General features: G+C 39.0%; 1 protein-coding gene and 1 non-coding gene across 5 annotated transcripts in view; one reads left to right on the top strand and one right to left on the bottom strand.

Moving 5' to 3' along the window:
• The window catches only part of LOC130907293 (nuclear receptor coactivator 7), a 59,686-nt gene that overhangs the window by 15,836 nt on the left and 21,494 nt on the right, over window positions 1–22,356 (top strand). For 2 of the 4 annotated variants that reach the window (XM_057822191.1, XM_057822188.1), the window contains exons 1-2: window positions 19,763–19,900; window positions 20,470–20,611. In XM_057822191.1, the coding sequence (XP_057678174.1) occupies window positions 20,574–20,611 (38 nt within the window). In that variant the 5' untranslated portion in view covers window positions 19,763–19,900; window positions 20,470–20,573. Of the gene's footprint in view, window positions 1–19,762; window positions 19,901–19,941; window positions 20,248–20,469; window positions 20,612–22,356 lie in introns of those variants that run through there. The other 2 variants (XM_057822190.1, XM_057822189.1) reach the window with 2 other exon arrangements.
• trnae-cuc (transfer RNA glutamic acid (anticodon CUC)) lies at window positions 19,648–19,719 on the bottom strand. The gene has a single exon. It is a non-coding gene; the product is annotated as a tRNA-Glu (tRNA).

Below are 22,356 nucleotides of genomic sequence, written 5' to 3'. Positions count from 1 at the left end.
AATGGCTATAGGTGTCTGTGAGGAGGTCACGCAAAGTTCAGCAGGTAAGGCTGAAGATGGTGATCTGCCGCCAATCCAAATGAGTCCCTCCCCTTTTTTTGAAATGAGGAAACGAGAGGAGAAAAGGTGGCTCCATCCAGGGACTGTCAAAACACAAATAGTCGATAACCCGGGAATATTCCTGTTTAGACAAAAAGAGGAGGGGCAGAAAGAAAGAGAGAGGGAACGACACAGAGGAGGACGTGAGGGAAGATGCCACCAGACAGGAGGAACGCTGGAAAACAAAAGAGGCTCCACTCTCGGCCCGCTCTTATCTGTCCGAGCTTCTTATCCGACGTTGGCTCTGTTAGTGTAACCCCCGATTCCCTCACTCCCGCCTCATCCCTAGAAACAAACCAGCAAAAAATACAGAGGCCCACCCCCTTTTGGCCGAGGCCCGAACGGACCCCGTTATCAGCGCGGGGCTGACGTCACGGGGGCCCGTCGGTGCTGGAGGCCGGAGACGGAGGCTGATAGCGAGACAGGGGCTGCCTCCGCGTGGGCTGTGGGAACCGACAACCCGGCCCACCTTGACGCGACGGCACCGCGCATCAGACATGTGCACGTAGGCGCTCATGGAATATGAGGATGATGTGATCTTTTCTTAACACTAGAACTACCAAGGGTTGATCAGTTGATACAAATCACTTTTTTATCCAGAGAAGGGTCATCTGACTCTGATCAGCATATCTTCTGTGAGCATTGAGGTCCTCGTTAGTCATTCCCACTTACACTCGCAAAACCACAGGGTTGGATTGCTCCAATTAGCATCTTGAGTGTTTGCAGGGCAGGGCTGCCTTGGCTGTTGGGAGAAGGATAAACTGGTGTTATTCTAGCTGGCCTATTGTCACTTTCAAGCCCAGAAGACCGGTTGTTGTGATATAGCCACCATAAAATAGACCAAACTACTGACAGGATGTGACTTTTCTTTTTAAGTGTTTACTTGTACCTTCAACTCTTCCAGTTGTATCCTCTGTGTAAACCAAATGGAACATACTAGTCAGGTTTTCTTTTTTTTTTTTTTTTTTTAAACTTCATGCATGGAACCATACTGTGGTCAGACTTACAGTATGCCTCACATATACAGCATGCATGTGTCTGTAAACTGTATGGAGACAGAAAGGTGCCATTGGATGCTTGTCTGAGGCAATGAACACCTTTAGTGGTCCTTTTCTCTCCCCCTTCCGAATAGGCTTGTCCAGTTGGACAAAACAGTTGTTGCTTGTCGGACAGTGGACCGCTCAGGCAGGCAATCAGGCGGACAACCTTTTTAACCTTGCAAAAGCTGCAGTTTGCCTACAGTGCAAGGGATGGTGTAATAAAAAAAACAAAAAAAAATTTATGTCGTGACATATGACACTTCGCCCTTTTCCCATGGCTAGGTGTTGGAGGTTGTTGCCAAAGCAAGTTTTCCTTCTGCGCCTTCTTTGTGCCCACATGAGATGGAGCCAATTCCTTTGCAAGACCCACCAAGAAGTCCACCCATCTCTCTTATATTCAAGATGCTAATTGCAACTATCCAGAGTGGGACCCCCCCTTCACACCCAGGCAGCGACTCCACAGGAGTGTGTAGGGGGTGGCCTGCTTGATTGCTTCTTTGAGTGGACTATTGTTTGACAAAGGGCAGTAGTCAGTTTGGTATCTGGGTCATTTGACGCCTTTCTGGTATTTCCATATAGCCAAAAAACCTAGTACTTCCAGTGTTAAAGGTCGTCATTCCTTATGTACTGACATGTGCGCTCAAAAAAAAAAAAAAAAAACTTCCAAATGACAAGGCTACATATGAACATAGTGGTGCTATCGTTGTCTAATTATATTTACCTGTGGACAACACATGGGGGGCCTGCTAAATGAGGAGAAACTGAAGGGAAGTTACTTTAAGTCGACAGGAAATGTGATTAGGCAAGGTGGGGCATACATAATTCCGGTAATGCAAGGTGGAGAACCCAGTACCATGAATAACAACACCTATAAGTGTTGATAAGACGACATCCTATTCTACGAAACCTTATCGCTAATCCTGGCACCAACAATCTCATCTACCCGAGTGTGCCTAATTGCGTGAACCCACTCCAACTTGTGATAGTCCTGCAGGAAAGCGAAAATGCTGCGGTGGGGCTGCCACAGCCCCAGAACCGCCCCTGACAATCATGAAGGGCAGCGAGCACAGCACACCTGTCCCCCGCAGCTCTGACAAAGGGGCCACCCGTCATCTCCCCTGGACTCAGGGCTGCTCCCTGACTATCCATGCCCCCATCAACCAGTCCTTAGGGAAAGGACGCCCACCACCCGGACCCCCAGGCACCGCCACAAAACCCTCACCCGACACGGAACACTGCGGGACCCTCTCGGCCCACTTGGCCCGGGGCAGGAGAGGATCCCTACCAGCAGCGGGTGACAGCACATCGCCGCCAGTGTTCCGCGCCGGGGCCCAAGGAGGACACCCACATAGAAAGGGGAGAGGAAGCTGGAAGCACCAATTTTGAGGAGGATCCAACCAACTGCCTCGGCGCAATGGTCTCAAACGCGCACCCTGGTTTTCGACAAAAATAGCATGTTTTTCAATAGTCAATCCAAAATACCCAATTTCCTGTTGGATTTGGAATATGTGTGCAAGAGACTTTTTGAAGCATTTTGGCCCACGGTATCGACTCCCCAAATTTCATCGCTCTACGTTGAAAAAACCTAAATGGAGAGGCCTTTTTTAAAAATTCCAGGGGGCGCCACTGAGCCATTTTTTGACATTTTTTCATAATGATGCCAAATTATCGAAATTTTCGCGAATTTGTTTGCGCAAATTTTGGTGAGTTTTTGAGCATGTTAAGACCTCCAAATGGGCCATTTTCATTTGCCATGAAGAAAGAATAATAATAATCCTTTGCAGAACAATAGGGCCTTTGCACCATGTTGGTGCTCGGGCCCTAATAAATGAAGATATTACTACCAAAGCATTTGTAATTGCAATCATTTTCTGGAAGAAATTGAAATCTGTCTGACAGAATTGCAGGGGCCAATATATCCAATCAATTTTAACTGGGAAGGCTGGCTGGCAGTTGAAATGCATTGGAAATCTATCAGCCAATGAGTAAAATACTTTCAACTAGAGATGTCCCGATCGATCGGCATCGGGTCCGATCACGTCATTTTCAAAGTATCGGAATCGGCAAAAAAATATCGGCCATGCCTTTTTTTAATATATATATATATTTTTTTAATTAAATCGTTTTCTAATTGTATTTAACGTTACAAACATAATATGTTACACTCATCCAGAGTCTTTAGTTTAGGCTTAAGGTAGGGTTATCAAATTTATCCCGATAATGGCGGTAATTAAATTTCTTTAAAAATGTATCATGTTAAAATATTTAATGCAATTCATGCATGCGCTACACGACCCACCCACGCATTGTCGTGCTCAGTCTGTAATGGCGCCGTCTTACCTATACAGAGAGATAAAAGGCAGCGTAAAATGAGTAGAGTGAATTTTGGCAGCCTGTGGAGCCTTTTTTTTAATTGGCGAAAACCTTACAATCCCTTTCCCTATGATTAGAAATATCATGGGAAGCAATGTGGGGAAGCAAGGTAGCAATTGATCTTTTTCTTAACACCTTATGTTATTTCCCAACGCAGAGAAGATATATCAATTGGTAGCACTGCGCACAGTCATGGTTCCACATCCCATCATGCATTTGGGCATGGCTACAGTATCATCTACTGAAAGCTCAACAAATACACTAGATGGCAATATTTAGTCACAATATACAAAGTCACAAGTCTTTCTATCCGTGGATCCCTCTCACAGAAAGAATGTTAATAATGTAAATACCATCTTGAGGATTTATTGTCATAATAAACAAATACAGTACTTATGTACTGTATGTTGAATGTATATATTCGTCCGAGTTTTATTCATTTTTTTCTTAATGCATTGCCAAAATGTATATGATCGGGAAAAATTATCGGGGATGATTGTTGGAATTGAATCGGGAGCAGAAAAAAGCAATCGGATCGGGAAATATCGGGATCGGCAGATGCTCAAACTAAAACGATCGGGATCGGATCGGGAGCAAAAAAACATGATCGTGACAACCCTAACTTCTATTTACTTTTGCCTTTTATATTCCTACAAAAAAGAGGAGACCCAGCATTTCCAGCTCTGGATTTTTTTTTCTTTTGCGGGTCACCGGGTGCAAGTTTGATCTGAAAGGAGCGAAAGGGCTCCAGCCGACCAAGTTGGCGGCTTTCACATCATTAGTTGCAGGTGCAGCACTCCCATAGAGAATAAACAACCCACTCCTCTGCAACTCCCGCTTCTCGTACCTTCTAAACGCTCTTAATTCTCATCCCTCAATGCGGGTTTATACCAATTTAATAGCAAAACGGGAGGTAACCGAGCCATCCATCTGCCTCGCGCGCACCTCGGTTTCCACATTTACCCCTGGGAGCGTCTCAGATGTTTTCCGAGATGGATCTCTCGGATGGGGAGTGGAGACACTCTTATCAGTGGCTTGTCCCCGATAAGACGGAGAAGATTTGTAACGCTCGCTCCCACATTTGTGTGTGCGGGTGTTGACGATTGCTCCCTTTCTCTCTCTGACCTCTGCTGGGTCGAGCGAGTGGGAGGAACAAAAGGGTGGCCTTGACAGACGCCAGCAAGGGGGGGCAAAAGTGGAAGATTGGGGCGAAATAAGAAAGCGAGCGTTGTTTTCGCGCCCCTCCCTAAAGTGCGGCCTTGGGTGCGAAATCAGATCAACAGGTGGAAGTGAAAAATTGTCGGAATACGGCTTTAAAATAACTGGTTTTCATTCGTTTTGGTAATAGAAAAACCTGAATATGTCACGTGCCACTAGCAATCAAAACATTGTATTTTGGTAAATATTGCACTTTTTGAATAAGAATTAAGCTTCATCACTTGATGCCATGTTGGGCAATATTACTGTCATTTTTCATGTACAATACACTACCCCCCCACCCCCCAAAAATCATCCTTCTAAATATTTTTTTCTTTTTTATAAATGTAGCATAAATGCTACATAGCTACACTAATGTAATCCAGGGCCGGCCCAGGCCATTTGGGGGCCCTAAGCAAAATAATGCCAAAGGGCCCATATTTTTGGCCCACCATTTCGTCACAGTGTACTGTGAAACCCATACATGCAATCCAACCTATATATCCATATTTTGTATATTAATCAGATTTTGTTGCACTGCATTCTTCAAACTTCTCACCTCAAATGATTGTCAGTACTTACAGTAGATAACGCCAAACCTTTTTCTAAAAGTAGAAAGAAAGAAGGAAGAACGTTTATTTTTTAAGCTTGTAATCAAAAATCAAAACTCACAAAAGTCAAATAAAGCAAACTGTAGTAAACAAAATAGAATATAAATTAAACAATTGCCAGATTGCCCCCTATCTGGGCCCACTAGTGATCAGGGGCCCTAAGCAGCTACATAGTCTGCGTATAGGCTGGGCCGGCCCTGTTGTAATCATTGTATAAATGGATTGGAAATCTATTTCTGTCAATGGCACTGTAACATGATAATTTACATAAATACAGTACCTATGCATATTATTAGGGCCCGAGCACCAACAGCCCCAAGGCCCTAATGGAATGCAAATGTTTATTTTTCATGGCAAATGAAAATGGCCAATTTGGAGGCCTGAACATGCTCAAAAACTCCCCAAAATTTGCAAATACATGCGGCTTCACGTAAATTACGATAATTTTTGCATAGCAACGTTGCAAAAAAAAAAAACGCAGCAAAATGGCTCAGTGACTTATTAAAAAGGCCTCTCCGTTGACGTTTTTTCAACATAGAGTGATGAAATTTGGGAGTCGATACGTTGCGCAAAACTGCTCCAAAAAGTCTCTTGCACCCATATTCCAAACCCAACAGCAAATCGGGTGTTTTGGATTGAATGTTAAAAAAATCATGCAATTTTAGTCGATAAACAGCGTGCACGTATGAGAGCATTGCGCCTAGGTAGTTAGTTGGATCCTCCTCAAAATTGGTGAGACTGTTCATGAGACATATGATATGTTAAGTTATCGAAATGGTGAGTGTCATTCACGGATCTGACCTGGGCGGTGTACCAAAGTCGGATGTTTTTTGGGGTTTAGAGTTAGGGTTAGGTTCTCATTAGATGATTAGAGGGGGACTACATGCCACCACCCCGACCTGCATGCCGTCCGAGTTTGCGTGACGTCCGAGTGCGACGTGTGAGGGCAAGTTCAGTCCTGCTTGCAGGGCTAGTTATTTTTATTATCTAACGAATCAGGTAATTAATTTGAAATTCCTCAAATTGAGGGCACTTTTTTAGGTGAGATGAAAAATGAAATTACTTAGATTAAATCATTACAGATTATAATAATTATTAAATTTCATTCTTTGATATGTCCTGACATTTTACTCTATATATGAACACTTTGGCTGCCATTGACGTTGTTAAACGTTCAATCTACTCTGACTGGTAGGGTTGGCAGCTCCTAGTCAAAATGGATTGGACGTCTGTCACCACCAATGGCACTATCACATGATAATTGATTTAATATTAATTTTATGTTTACATAGGGTAACTTTATCCAGCGAATTATGTAATTAAAAATTCCTCAAATTGAGGGCGCTTTTTTTAGGTGATATTAAAAATTAGATTAACTAGATTAAATCATACGGGATTATAATAATTACTACTTAATTAACTCTTTGATATGGGACGGTTGGCAGCTTCTAGTAAAAATGGATTGGACTTCTATAGCCATCAATGGCCCTATCACATGATAATTTACTAAATCTGTATTTTATGTTTACATAGGTTATTTTTATTCAGCAAATCAGGTAATTATAATTCGCCTTTTTAGGTGAGATTAAAATTGACATTAATTAGATTAAATAATTACAGATGAATAATTAGTATTTCTCTCTCTCTCTCTCTCTCTCTATACATATATACATAAACACTTTGGCTGACATTGACGTTGTTAGACGTCCAATCCATTCTGACTGGGAGGGTTGGCAGCTCCCAGTCAAAAAGGGATGGGATGTTTATCGCTGTCATAATGATAACTTACTAAATATGCATTTTATCTTTACATAGGCTATCTTTGTTCAGTAAATTAGTCTATCGCCGTTCCTCCCGGTTCAAATAAAATTCGACTTCTATCGCCATCAATTGTGGCCATCATGGATAAGCCTTATAAGACCACACATATAATTGTAATAATAACAGACCTCATTAGTCTTTTTAATTGGTCCAAAGCAGTTAGGGTGGTCCAGTCGGCGGTCTGGCCGAATGCCGGGATTAAGTAAACCGACTCAACAGAAACACTGAACAGACCGAACGACAGATCGCAGAGTACAAAACAAGATGGAAACCAAAGCATATAAATGAGTTGGAATGGAAGGAAGCAGTTGTGAGAGATTTCCCCAAATATTTTAGAAATCAGTAAAAGTTGTAAAATTGTTCATTTAAATATAGTGAAGTGGAAGTACTTGAGTTGTAAACTGACGGCATGAAAGTTGGGATTTTACCCCCTAAAAAATTGTTGCAATATCAAGGGAAAACTAGCAGTCAAAATGCACATGTATTGAGATTTTATTCTTCTTCTTTAGTCAAATTTAGCAATAAAATTAAGTGTACCACCATCCACTGGTTAACCGTGGAGTTAAACGATAAATAAATGGGAGGCAGAACAAAATTGAGTAATATAAAAAAAAACACGATACAATGAAAACAATGAATGAATGAATGAATTACTGTGGTTAAATTTTTTAAATAAAACACTATTTTATCTTAGCTATTACACAGGGAAAAAAAACCAAATTTTGTCAGCAACAGATTACTTGTCTCAGATTAGATGCAATCAAATAGTCTATATATTTTTCAACTAGTTCCAAAATCCCACAACTTTGAATGCAACCTTCTCATACACTACTAGCCAAAAGTATTGGAATCCCTGCAATTCTGTCAGATAATGCTCAATTTCTCCCAGAAAATTTCCAATTACAAATGCTTTGGTCGTAATATCTTCATTTGTTTTGCTTGCAATGAAAAAACACAAATATTAAATCATTATCATTTTACACAAAACTCCAAAAATGGGCCGGACAAAAGTATTGGCACCCTTTGAAAAAACATGTTATGCTTCTCTAATTTGTGTAATTAACAGCACCTTTTACTTACCTGTGGCACATAACCGGTGGTGGCAATAACTAAATCGCACGTGCAGCCAATTAAAATGGATTAAAGTTGACTCAACCTCTGTCCTGTGTTCTTGTGTGTACCACATTGAGCATGGAGAAAACAAAGAAAACTGTCTGAGGACTTGAGTAGCAAAATTGTGAGGAAGCATGGACAATCTCAAGGCTACACGTCCACCTCCAAAGACCTGAATATTCCTGTGTCTACTGTACGCAGTGTCATCAATAAGTGTAAAGCCCATGGCACTGTGGCTAGCCTCCCTAGATGTGGACAGTTGACACAAAATTGACGAGAGATTTCAACGAAAGATTGTGCGGATGGTGGATAAAGAACCTCGACTAACACCCAAACAAGTTCAAGCTGTCCTGCAGTCTGAGGGTACAACAGTGTCAACCTGTACTATCTATCTGAATGAAAAGGGACTCTATGGTAGGATACCCAGGAAGATCCCACTTCTGATCCAGAGACATAAAATAGACAGGCTGGAGTTTTCCAAAACTTACATGAGAAAGCCAAAAACGTTTTGGAAGAATGTTCTCTGGTCAGAAGAGATAAAAGTAGAGCTTTTTGGGAAAATGCATCAACATAGAGTTTACAGGGAAATAAACGAGGCCTTCAAAGAAAAGAACACGGTCCCCACAGTCAAACATGGCGGAGGTTCACGGATGTTTTGGGGTTGCTTTGCTGCCTCTGGCACTGGACTGCTTGACGGTGTGCATGTCATTATGAAGTCTGAAGACTACACGGGATCCACGGATAGAAAGACTTGTAATTCTTAAAGGATAAATGTGACTTTGTATATTGGGACTAAATAGTGCCATCTAGTGTATTTGTTGAACTTTCAGTAAATGATACTGTAGCCATTTAACTGTTCTGCCCAAATGCATGATGGGAAGTGCAACCATGACTGTGCGTAGTGGTACCAATTGATATATTTTCTCTGCGTTGGGAAATAACATAGGGTGTAAAGAAAAAGATCCATTACTACCTTTCTTCCCCACATTGCTTCCCACGATATTTCTAATCGTAGGGAGAGGGATTGTAAGGCTTTAGCCAATTTAAAAAAAGGCTCCAAAGGCTGCCACAATTCACTCTACTCATTTTACGCTGCTTTTTAGTCTATATATAGATAAAACGGCGCCATTACAGATTGAGCGCGACAATGTGTGAGTGGGTCGTGTGGCGCATGCGTTAATTGCGTTAAATATTTTAACGTGATAAATATTTTTAAAAATTAATTACCGCCGTTAACGGGATAAATTTGATAACCCTACCTTAAGCCTAAACTAAAGACTCTGGATGAGTGTAACATATTATGTCTGTAACGTTTCATGCAATTAGAAAACGATTTAATAAAAAAAAAAAAAAAATATATATATATATATATATATATATATATATATATATATAATAATTTTATATATATTAAAAAAAAGCAATGTCCGATATTTTTTTGCCGATTCCGATACTTTTGGAAAATGACCTGACACCTCTAATTAGAAGTTTTTTTGGGGGGTCAGCAGCAGCCACTGTAAGAAATGTAAAAAGACGTCAATGTTGTGGAAGTGGGGAACACACCACTAATTTTGCTACTGATAGTCCAACCAGCATCAGAGTTAGCGTATTATTAAACTGTGTGAACTTGCTACCATGCAAAAGCTCAATTTTTATTTATTTTTGTTATTCCCTGACAAAGAAGTTTTATTATATTAATATATTTAACTTATTTAATTAGACAGTGTTGAGTGGTCTTAAGACAAATGTTTGTATGTATTTTTTTTTTGTTTTTTTTTGTTTTTGTTTTTGTTTTTTGCATTCCTGGATAGTTAAGAGATGATTAACAAGCTTTTATTCATTGTGTATGTTAAAATTATTTTAGTGATGTTCAAATAATGCAATTTAAATTTGCTCATAAAATCGGGACATTTTTTTCTGGCAGTTTACAAACTGTTTCTTTAGTAGTTTTTGTCATTGATAATTACGAATGTCCCGTCCCCGGCAAAAAGTCCACGTGTCGGTTATGCCATATCGTCCCTACCAATGTTGAGCCCAAACCTACGCCCTTGAGTGTATGTATCCTCTCCTTCCCTTCTTTTTCAATATAACCCGAATGAATCATCCAACCAAACCCATCTACTGCTTTAATTGGACAGCTTTACAGTCTTGATTCCATTCAACAGTTTTTTAACTCCACTTTCAAATCCTCATGAGTTCACCTCTTAGCGTCACATCAAAAAACACTAAAAATGTCCTATTTTAATCCATTTCAATACATCTTCAGTCAACGCTCCCATGCCAAAAACAACATTAGTAATTGTTGTTGTCACTTTGCATGTGTGGCGAGCGTGTGTGTGGCGTCTATAGAGAATCCATCAAAGCTTATCATTATAAGTAAACACGACAGAGTGGACAAAATGTCTCGTGTGCCGCCAGACTTGCTATCTAACCACGAGCCGTATCTGTGATGATGGACTGATGTGGCGCTGGTTTGGTCTGACAGAGGGCAAGAGTGGGAGTGCGCGTATATGTGGATGTATATGCGCTCACTCACACATAAAAGATCTCACACATTGAGAGTGCACGCTCAAGTTAGCTTGAACACGGCCACTCAGCGTTATGACCTCAACGGTGCATGAAAAGCGGACTTATCATAAATGCAACGATGACGTGGTCGTAAATCATTCAGGAATTTATGGCTGGGATTTATCAAGCGCTGTTTGTTGGGACTCATATTTGCACCTATGGATGTTTTTTTTTTGTGTCTGAAAAAGGATTATTACTGCACGTGATAAGTTGTTTTTATAGTAGAAGACATCAGAGGAGAGTTAAACAGTTTTTAGTGGGATTTATTGGTTTGTGTTCCGAAAAATATTTTAAGGTTTTGTTGTTTTTTTTTGTATTACGATACCAAATTGGTATATTAATTTGATTAAAGGGATTGTTCATTGCTGTGATTGTTTCTATTTCTCAGTGACGTACATACTGTACGTGTCAAAATCAAGTTTGCAGTTACTAAGAAATCCCAGTAGGTGGCAGCGTTTCATTACTTCGGATTAGCGATCAGCACAGCTTATGAGTGGAAGATAAAGTCAATCACGTCGATTGAGATACGTTTGATTATATCTTACTTGGAGTGGGAACCTCTGAGTAGCTCACGATACGATATGATTTGCGATGCAAGGCTCACGATAATGATGAACTCACGAGATGGTGATATGGTCGATAAGCTATTTTTATCTTTTTGCTGTGAATTGAAATGAATTTATAACTGGTAAACGTCCAATTCGTTTGACGATTAGCATGTATGGAGTCACAGGAGTGCCAAAATTAAAAATAAATAAATAAATGAATGTATAAATAAATATAAAGAGAAATAAATATATAAATAAATAAATGAATAGGTAAATAAATGAACGAATAAATAAATATAAAGACAAATAAATATATAAATAAATAAAAATATAACGGCATACTTTGTCATTGACATTTACTTTTGGTCATTAACAACCACAAACGGAAAAAACAATGACAATATTTTTCATTGACTTTTACTTTCTGTCATTGAACACCACAAACGGAAAAAACAATGACAATTGTATTTTTTGCCTTTGCCTTTTCTGTTTGGCTTCCACATTGTCATTGTCATTTGTCGATCGCCTTTCCTCTTTGGGAATGTAAATGGCAAATGCGCATAGAAACGGTCTGTCACTCAAATGACGTTGGGAGGGGCTTTCCAACCAGGAATAGTAGTCGATGACTGATTATTCCTGGTTTAACTCACGTACGGCTACCCAAGCGCGACCGCGGCTGTTTTGTGTGACTGCACTACGCCACTTCCTCCAATGTCGTCTTATAAACGCGACGATTCAGACATAGAAAATAATTATTCTTTGAATGGTCTGGCATGTGTGTCGCATAATATATTTTATAATATATTTTTTTACCGGTCTAGAAAAATGTATTTCTATCGTTGAATCCATCATGTAAAAAGTCTATCCATATCCATATCTATCTAGTCTATCCTATCCATAAAAACCGCACGTGCAACTCGATAACCGACGTCACTTTCCTTCAGGTAAACTAGGAATAATCAGTTATCGACTACTATTCCTGGTTGGAAAGCCCCGCCCAACGTCATTTGATTGACAGACCGTTTCTCTGCGCATTTGCCATTTACATTCCCGAAAGGGAAAGGCGATCAACAAATGACAATGACAATGTAAAAGCCAAACAGAAAAGGCAAAGGCAAAAAATACAATTGTCATTGTTTTTTCCGTTTGTGGTGTTCAGTGACAGAAAGTAAAAGTCAATGAAAAATATTGTCATTGTTTTTTCCGTTTGTGGTTGTTAATGACCAAAAGTAAATGTCAATGACAAAGTATATCGTTATATTTTTATGTATTTATATATTTATTTCTCTTTATATTTGTTTATTCGTTCATTTATTTACCTATTCATTCATTTATTTATATATTTATATATTTATTTCTCTTTATATTCATTTATTCATTCATTTATTTATTTATTCATTTATTTATTTCTCTTTATATTTATTTATTCATTTATTTATTTATTTTTTATTTTGGCACTCCTGTGACTCCATAAGCATGTGCGCACATTTTGCTTGTGAAGCATCCACAGAGGCAACACCTGTATACAGTACTTTATAACGCGTTCTGTACTGTTTTTTGTCCGTTTGCAATTGTGGTCAAATACTTGGGGCGAGTTGATGTGATTGTTTTTGGTGATGTGCGGACGCTAACTGATATATGCTAATCATTTGTGTGGATTGTCATTACTGCAGCTAGTTACACTGTTGGCCCAAAGTATTGGCACCCCTGCAATTCTGTGAGGTAATGCTCGATTTCTCCTAGAAAATGATTGCAATAACAAATGCTTTGGATTTACATTGCAAGCAAAATAAATGAAGATATTACTACCAAAGCATTTATAATTGCAATCATTTTCTTGGAGAAATTGAGCATTATCTGACAGAATTGTAGGGGTGCCAATACTTTTGACCAGCAGTGTATAAACACAAATTTGAATTGTTGTTGTTGAAGATGAAACTGATTTAATTTCATTTTTATTTTAGTTTCATTCTGCAAGTGTTGATGTCATGGACAGCTGTCTAGCTAGGACAAATAGTTTCATTCTGCAAGTGTTGATGTCATGGGCAGCTGTCTAGCTAGGACAAACATAGCTCTAGCTAATCTAGGTCCAACATCCCGGCGAGGGGAGTACAATGACGTATCATACATGTTTTTGAAAAGTTATTTTGAGATTTAGGGGTACTTAAAGGGTTAATTCTGACTCGCCAGTGTAGGAACGGAACTCGTTGGTAACCCGGGAACTACCTGTATTTTAAATTATCTCATGCCATTGACAGTGATACACATCAAATCTATTTTGACTTACAAATTCATGCAAAAAAAAATCTTACAAATTTTTAAGCAAGATTCCCATTCAGTTTGTGTGCATATCTCGCGTCCAGTTAGTGAGCTGGTCTACTTGTTACAACACCATTGATAAGCAGGGTAAACAACCATGCACTGTTTGCTCCCCTACCACAGTCATGTGATCGAGGAACAAAAAAAAAATGTCAGCGTGAGCAATATTCCACTTGTGTCCATCTATTTTTTTCTTTTTTGGGGGGGTTCCTTTAGCATCCACACTCTAGCTTTAAGAGCTAAAACCCCAATGTTGATAACCTTTGGCAGGCTGCTCAGTCGCCGGGTCAGAAGTCACATGCTGTAGTGCCTCGGCCAGTTGGCAGATTGACATCGGGCGGAGTGGTACTGGATGGTATACAGTAGAAATAATCGTCTACGATGTGTTTGTTTGGTTGCTAATCATTGTGTATGTGTTGTATTTAAAAAGAGCAGAGATGCGTTACATTTAAAGTACTTCTAAGTGGCTATTCAAGTTTCACCAATAAGACATCACAACAATAATCACTCCATTATACCAATCAGACGTAACTACAGACGTTGGTAGAGTAGCCAAAAATTTTACTCAAGAGTATGTTACTTCAAAATAATATTACTCAAGTAAAAGTAGTCATCCAAAAAATATAATCAAGTGCAAGTAAAAAAGTACCTGGTGAAAAGAATACTCAAGTAATGAATAACTTTGTAAGTAACTTTTCTTTAAACAGTGGTATATCTCTTTCTCAGCATGTCATCTATATGATTTGCTATTGTTATAATGTACTATAACCTATTACATGATCAAATTCCGTCAGAAAATGCACAAATATAATTGAATTCTATGTAGAAAATCCGTCCCAAAAGCATCAGTGCTCTCTAGTGGAGAAAACATTTCCTACCTTGAAATGAAAACGATCATATCTCCGGTTTTCCGTAGTCTGTTGGTGCCAAATTGTGATTGAACAGGCCGGCGTGTTCGTATGACTTCCAGCTGCAGGCTTGTGTGTGATCATGTGACTGTATTGTTACGTCCGATTGGTATAATACCATCATGTGATTATTTTTGCGATATTGGTAAAACTGGTAGAGCCGCTGTTGGAATCTCTGGCAAAAATAAAGTCAAATCTAATATGTAGACTAAAGAGGAAAAACCTAACGACTCTGGTGTAGGCCCAAGTAGCGGAGTAAGAGTAGTGTTTTGTCTTGAGAAATCTACTCAACTAAAAGTTAAAGTAAAAGCAAAACTACTCTTAAAAGTAAATTTTTCTCAAAAACATACTCAAGTGAATGTAATGCAGTAAATGTAACGCGCTACTACCCAAATCTGCGTAACAATACATAAGCTTGCAGAGGGAAGTCCTATGATCACGCCGGCGTGTTCAATCACATAGCGCTTTAAAAGTAGTGTTGTTTGTGGCAGCCATTTTAATTTTCGTCTTTTGGACGATAATACTTACTGGTCTTGGTCATGTTTTAGTCACCTCAAAATTTGTTCGTCTTTGTCTAGTTTCTGTTGGCGACAAACTCAAGACTAATTACGTCTAGTTTTAGGAAAGCAGTACATTATTTTCAATGAATTTTAAACACCTGGATGCCACGAACTGTATGTTAAAAAAGTTGTCCGAGAGTTTAAGAGGACGCTTGCTGTTAGCATTAGCCTAATGCCAACGCAAAGGCTATGCTAATGCTACGAGTTACATTTAGTGTGTAATGATCACTCAGCACACACCTTTAAAGGCTAAAGCAACAATGCAAATCTTGAGACCAGAGAGGACACTGCACTGGTGTGTGGGGCGCACAGCATGTCACATGAGTGACACAACTAGACACTGCTACGATGCAGGCTAACTACACGTAAAATGTCACACAATGTGAACCTGCGACAAAAACTATTGTGGATGTTCGCCTCGTTCTCGTTTCGTCAGATGAAAACTGGCATTGCACTCATTATGTTTTAGTCTACCAAAACACGTTTTTAGCTCGATCTCATAAAAAAAGTGTTCATTGATTAAATATTTTCGTGTCAGTATTGACGAAAACAACACTTGAAAGCACCATTACAAGTAGACTATTTGACTTAGAGCCCAGTTTTTGTTTGGCACCGATAGACCACCGAAAATCGGAGATATGATCATTTTAATTTCATGTTTTCTCCACTAGATGGAACTCATGCTCTTTGGACAGGTGATGTTTCATCTCTGATGATTTTTCAAACAAGAATCCTATGATTTTGGTGTATTTTTTTGGCCTAATATGGTCTTGTAGTAGGTTATAGTACAGTATAAAAAAATAATCAGATAATGTGAGCGGTTAATCACTACTTGAATAGTACTTTCACAGAATATTTTTTACTTGTACTTGAGTACATTTTTTGGATACTTTTATTTAATGAATATTTTTTCAAATAGGGCTGTCAAACGAATAAAATTTTTAATCGAGTTAATTACAGCTTAAAATTTAATTAATTGTAATTAATCGCAATTCAAACCATCTATAAAATATGCCATATTTTTCTGTAAATTATTGTTGGAATGGAAAGATAAGACACAAGACGGATATATACATTCAACATACGGTACATAAGTACTTTGTTTATTATAACAATAAATCAACAAGATGGCATTAACATTATTAACATTCTCTTAAAGCGATCCATGGATAGAAAGACTTGTAGTTCTTAAAAGATAAATGTTAGTACAAGTTATAGAAATTTTATATTAAAACCCCTCTTAATGTTTTCGTTTTATTAAAATTTGTAAAATTTTCAATCAGAAAATAAACAAGAAGCTCGCCATTGTTGATTTCAATAATTATTACACTACGCTCACTCATGGTACTAACCCTTAAAATCAGTTGGACCCAAACGCCAGCAGAGGGCGCCAAACACCAAAAAACAAGTAACAAGCGGACATTACACTGTACTGTCATTTTAGTCTGTTTGAGCGGGGCATGTGCGTTAATTGCATCAAATATTTTAACGTGATTAATTTAAAAAAATAAATTACCGCCCGTTAACGCGATCATTTTAACAGCCCTAATTTTAAAGTAACGCTACTCGAGTAACATTTTCAGCTAGTTGGCCTGTCAGTCACCGACTACCAAAATAGAGACATGAAACCCCGTCACACAACTTGTCGACATCTGTAAACACAAATAAAGGCATTTTCAAGAAGAAATATTCGCAGTTTCAAGTAGGTCCTTTTTGTGCTTACGTTAGCTCTATAAACAACAAGAATCTCTCAAATATTTCTTGTCCTAATTGGCTCGTCGCGCAACAGCCTGTCAAGCATCCTTACGTCTTATTATAAACAAAAGCGCCTTCCGCGCCTTTCCCCCCGTCTGTTCACACGTTTACATCGTTAGAAAGAATTACGAGGCGGCCAAAATCGACATTGATCATCATTTGTGTGACGCGAGGCTTCTCGGTTGTTTAGGTTTGGCGGCTTCCTGCTGCCGTGGCGTACTTGCCGTTATCAGGGGCAGTAGTCTAAGCTGGACGTCTGTGACGTCTGGGCTAAATCAGCGGAGGGCTCCTCAAGGCCCGAGTGATTTTTATAGGCCTATGTGACAGTTTTGGAAAAGAAAAATTCTTGGGTGAGATTAAACATGAGATTAATTCGATTAATTCATTACATAGTATCATTATTCGTTAATGGTGTGAGGAAAATGATTTCCCAGTCAGATTGTGCTTTTGTGGCCTACTGTAAGTTTTAATAATTGAATTTAGTGATTGACACGGTTCAAACAAGCTTCTTTCAAGAAATATATTCAAAGATTCGTGTATTGTCATCTCACTAACGCATTCAAACGTGTCACTTTTTTAATTGGATGTAACAAAGTAGACAGTACCAGAGGGGATATTTGTGCTAGTTAGCCCTCAGCCTAGCTTTGCTAGCATAATAGCTAACATGACTTTGGATACTGGATGAGAAATCTATCCAGTGGTGTTACCAGGATGCCAGGTGTGGGTGGGCATTAGTCTTACCTGGGGCAGCAAAAAAAAAAAAAAAAAAAAAAGCTACAATACTCAAGTAGGTCGAAATCCAGTGTAGGGCTACTGCACCTTAAAACATGTTTTGTTTTCTCCTTGAGATAACTGTTGTTACAAGTTGATTTGATTTTATTTGACTTACAACACATCCATAACTGAACAGTATGGACATGCAGGTGACAAAGTCTTTTTTTGGTAACCTATTGTGGTCCCTCGGTTTTTACTATTATTATATTATAGTTATTCTTTGTTCCGCAGCCCCTTTGAGCTCAATTTGACCCCCTTAGAATGCTTCAAAATACACCAAAATCGGCAGGCAGGTCAAGACAGTCGCAATCTTAAATCTGTAAAGACAAATTCCAAATACACTATTTAGCGCCTCCTAGCAGTCATTCTTTGTTTTGCCGACGCTTTGAGCTCTACTTTGACCCCCTCAGAAATTCAGAATGCTTCAAAACTCACCCAACTCAACAGCCAGGTGAACACTGGTGAAAACTTTGATAAAATGTAAAAAATAAAATAAAATAAAATATGCGTAAATGGGTGTAGCACCCCCTAAGAACAAAACCAACATTTCTTTTTTTTTAAAGGTGAAAGAGGAAGTAACAACGCAAAGGTTAAAACTTAGAACACATCAGTACTATATGAATGGGATACCATACGCGGTGCCCAGACTGCCATTAGTACTACTGTTCCAGTTTTCTTTGGGTGGGCAGAGCGTGTCCGTGGGTGGGCACTGCCCACCAATGCCCCCCCGCGGTAACGCACCTGAATCTATCATTTAACAAAAAAAAAAAAAAAAAAAACTTTTGAAATGATTCATTTCAATTAATTTCTTTGATATTTAGCTTTAACAGAGTGGACACCTGATGATTAACCACCGTTTTATTTTTTATTTTGTAAGAAACTGATGAATTTCCCGCAACTGGTGTGATATTATCGCAAAACAGTGATGTCATTCATAAGTGAGGAATTTTCTTAAAGGGACATTAGCACAACTGAACAGAGTGACAATGACACTTAATGTTAGCCCTCAGCTTAACTTTGCTAGCATAATAGCTAACAAGGCTTTGGACACTTGATGAAAAATCTATCGTTTTACAAATAAACCTTTTGAAATGATTCAATTCAACTACTTATTTTATTTATATGTTTAACAGAGTGGACACCTTCTAATCACTCACCGTTTTATTTTTTATTTCATAAAAAAATAAAATCGCTTACCATCAATAACATTCCCGCCACCGGTGTGATGTTGTTGCAGATCAGTGATGTTATTAATAAATGACGAATTTTCTTAAAGGGACACTAGCACGAACAGAAAACCATTTTTTAAAACTAAATAATACATTTGAATTTAAAAACAACACATGATTAAATATAGTTTATTCAGCACAATACAATTAAAGCAATTACTTAAGATTTTTTTTCCTTATGTTATTTATTTTATAGACTGAATCTGAATGCAACACACTGGGGACACAACAAATTCCATAAAAAGCTTTTACCAGAAGTAAATGTACTAAAAATGGAAAGCACGCTGATCTACAGTACGACAATTTGCTGTCTAATGACACCCTCTAGAGGTAAAATTGCCACAAAGATACTGAGATGGTGTCTATAAAGTTAAATTTTGCAGCACTTTTCCCCTTTACCTTTACGTTCTACAACTTATAAAGGAGTTTCCTCGCAAACATACAAACATATCTCAAAAGCTTCCCACGATTTGGTGACGCCAAAAAGGGACAAGGCGTTAACTTTTAGCGTTGCAAATGTAGCATCAGTAAAACCTTTGAGAATGACTCATTGAACCAGTGTTAAGAATTTGTGTTTAATCGGCTAGCTTCCACAAAAAAGCAACACACAGTAAGTACCATCACTGTGCGTAAAACTTGCGTTTTGTCCAGTAAATTAAGTGTTCAAATCTTGGAATTCACACTAGTTGCCAAGTCGGGGAACAAAATGAGTTTAAAATGTAGCAAAAGACATTCCCTGACCGGGAATCGAACCCGGGCCGCGGCGGTGAGAGCGCCGAATCCTAACCACTAGACCACCAGGGATGACGAATTAGGGACATAACTATACATTTTAAACAGAATACGACAGAGAATGTGTTGAATTCGTTACAGAAAAAAACACCAAACCCAGTAAATCCTCCTGAATGCGTTCCCTTCATTTTCCCCTAGAGGGCGTCAAATCTCCCTCCAGCTAGAACCGAGCTGGAGCAAGGATGCACGCGAGGTATGTGCAGCGATTTGGGCTGAAGCTATGATTTTATTTGACGTTTCAACACACCACCGCGCACTAGACTGCAGCCTCTTCGCCTTCAAACTCGGAGGGAGATTAAAAAAATAAGAGTACGAGAGGAAGCAGAACCGGCGTCGAACATAACATGTCCCTCCTCCGTCCACTAGGTTTTCTATTGTCTTGTCAACACAGTCGCTACTAGTTAGCAACCGCGTTAGCAGCATCAGCTGGCGAGACTGGACCTTTCTCTCATTTTCAAGAATCTCAAAAAAAGAAAACGGCGTTATTCTGCTCGAATGATTTCTTTCCGTTGGATAAAGGAGTTGGAATGACGTCGTAAAGTGAGGAAACGCCGACCACGCTGCTGCAAAGCGAGGAATGTAGCTAAATCGTGATAAATCGTTTCTTGGATTGGACTTTCCTCTCCGATTAACATTGTTATGTAACGTTAATTTCGTTTGAACTGCATGAAAACCGTAGTGATTTTGTTTTTCTTGCATGGTGGTAGCGTTTGTCAGTTTTGGGGGTGGTTGTTGAGAAATGTATACGTCTTTTTTTTGCAGAACGAGAACGTGCGTCAACAACAACGCGTGAGACGTGTTGTCTTGGATACAAACAAGAGTGGATGAGGTTGGATATGTACATGCCAGTTTAGAACCCTGGTCCAATGGAGAAGAGGGACAGGAAGCCGGGATATTTTGCCAGGTGAATTATGCCGCCGACCCCTCCCAGTCAGAATGAATTGGACGTCTATCACCGTCAATGGTAGTGGAATGAAATCGTTCACTGTCAGGTCTTTAAATACATAAGGCGAGTGAGTAATTAATAAATTGAATGTTTTTACATGCATGTGATCGTCATTTTAATGAATTAATGACACATTTAATAACAAATGTTTAAATCCATGGCACTTTTAGTCCCCAATACCACAGAACTTTGAAATTATTAATTCCATATTTAATGGTGTATTTATTTAATTAACCTTGGCACTTTTAGGCAAGGCAAATTTATTTGAAAAGATCAATTTAACACAAGGTAAAAGTGGTTCATATCACATGAAAATAAACAAGACAATTTTCGTCTCCCATACACTTTGTCCAAATTTCTCTAAAATTGGAGGGGGAGTAAATGTAACTGAAACTAATCCACAGCTGGCTGAATACTGAAAATATTTCTAAAACAACAGCCTGGCTAATGATACAGTATAATTTTGCTTTAGCACTAAGACAAAGAAGATCTATGTAAATAACTGCTAGCTTGCAGTTGCGCTGAGTCTTAAATGCTTATGCTGTTGAAAAAAAAATCATCACAACAAGCCTCTGTTTTTCTTCACGTCTTTGCTGCCTTCTTTCTTTTTCTTCTGACCCAAAGGGCTTTTGTCTTTTCATGAAGTTGACTTGTCACCGTAACATCACTCGATTGCGGAGGCTAAAAATAGCACCTTCAGGTAACTCGCTGGTCTGCTGGGTGGTGAGACTAGGGTTCGTGGTGAAATTATCGCATCACAGGAAAAAGTCAAACGGGCAGAAGGTACACTAGAAAAATGATTTCATTATTATTTAAAGACTTATTATGAACGGTTTTGTTGTTCTTTTGTTTTATTGTTTTGTATAATTTTTGAATACTGCTTTCATCAGATATTATTTGAATATTTTTCTTGACGCCTTTTTCAACGCTGGTGCGCCCTTAGGCGGTTGCTTAAATTGCCTTATGGGTGGCACGGGTCTGCCCAAAGGTTAAATTAGCTTGATGAGCCCGTCTTGTGTACCATACGATCAAGCTGCTTCCACAACAGCTCAATGGCTTTTAGATCTGTTGACTGTGCTGGCCACACCATTACAGATAGGATATCAGCTGTCTGCTTCTTTCCTAAATAGTTCTTGCATAATTTGGACGTGTGCGTTGGGTCATTGTCATGTTGTAGGATAAAAGTGACTCCAATCAAGATGGAGTGATAGCCTTCTTTATTTAAAATCCCATTGATCTTGGATAAATCTCGCACTTTACCAGCACAAAAGCAACCCTAGACCATCGCATTACCTTCACCGTTGTTGACAGATGACATCAGGCACTCTTCCAGCATCTTTTCAGTTGTTTTGCGTCAGACAAATGTTCTTCTCTTTGATCCAAAGTCCAAACACGTCAACTTCGTTAATGAAGCTGCTAGATGAGGACCTGCGAGGCATCTAATTCTCAAACTAGAGACTCTTATGTAGTTGTCTTCTTGCTCGGTCGTGCAGCGGGGCCTCCCACTTTTTAAAAAAATTCTGGTTAGATCTTGTTTGTGCTGCTCTCTGAAGGGAGTGCTACACAGCGTTATAGGAAATCTTTTCTTATGGAATAGCCTCATTTCTAAGAACAGATTGTCAAGGTTCATGAGAAAGTTGTCTTTTTCTGGCCATTTTGAGAGTTTAGTCTAACCCACAAAGATGATGCTCCAGATAGTATAC

Source organism: Corythoichthys intestinalis, chromosome 19 (genome assembly GCF_030265065.1).
Source record: "Corythoichthys intestinalis isolate RoL2023-P3 chromosome 19, ASM3026506v1, whole genome shotgun sequence".
NCBI lineage: Eukaryota > Metazoa > Chordata > Actinopteri > Syngnathiformes > Syngnathidae > Corythoichthys > Corythoichthys intestinalis.
This window is presented reverse-complemented; position numbering and strand designations above follow the sequence as displayed.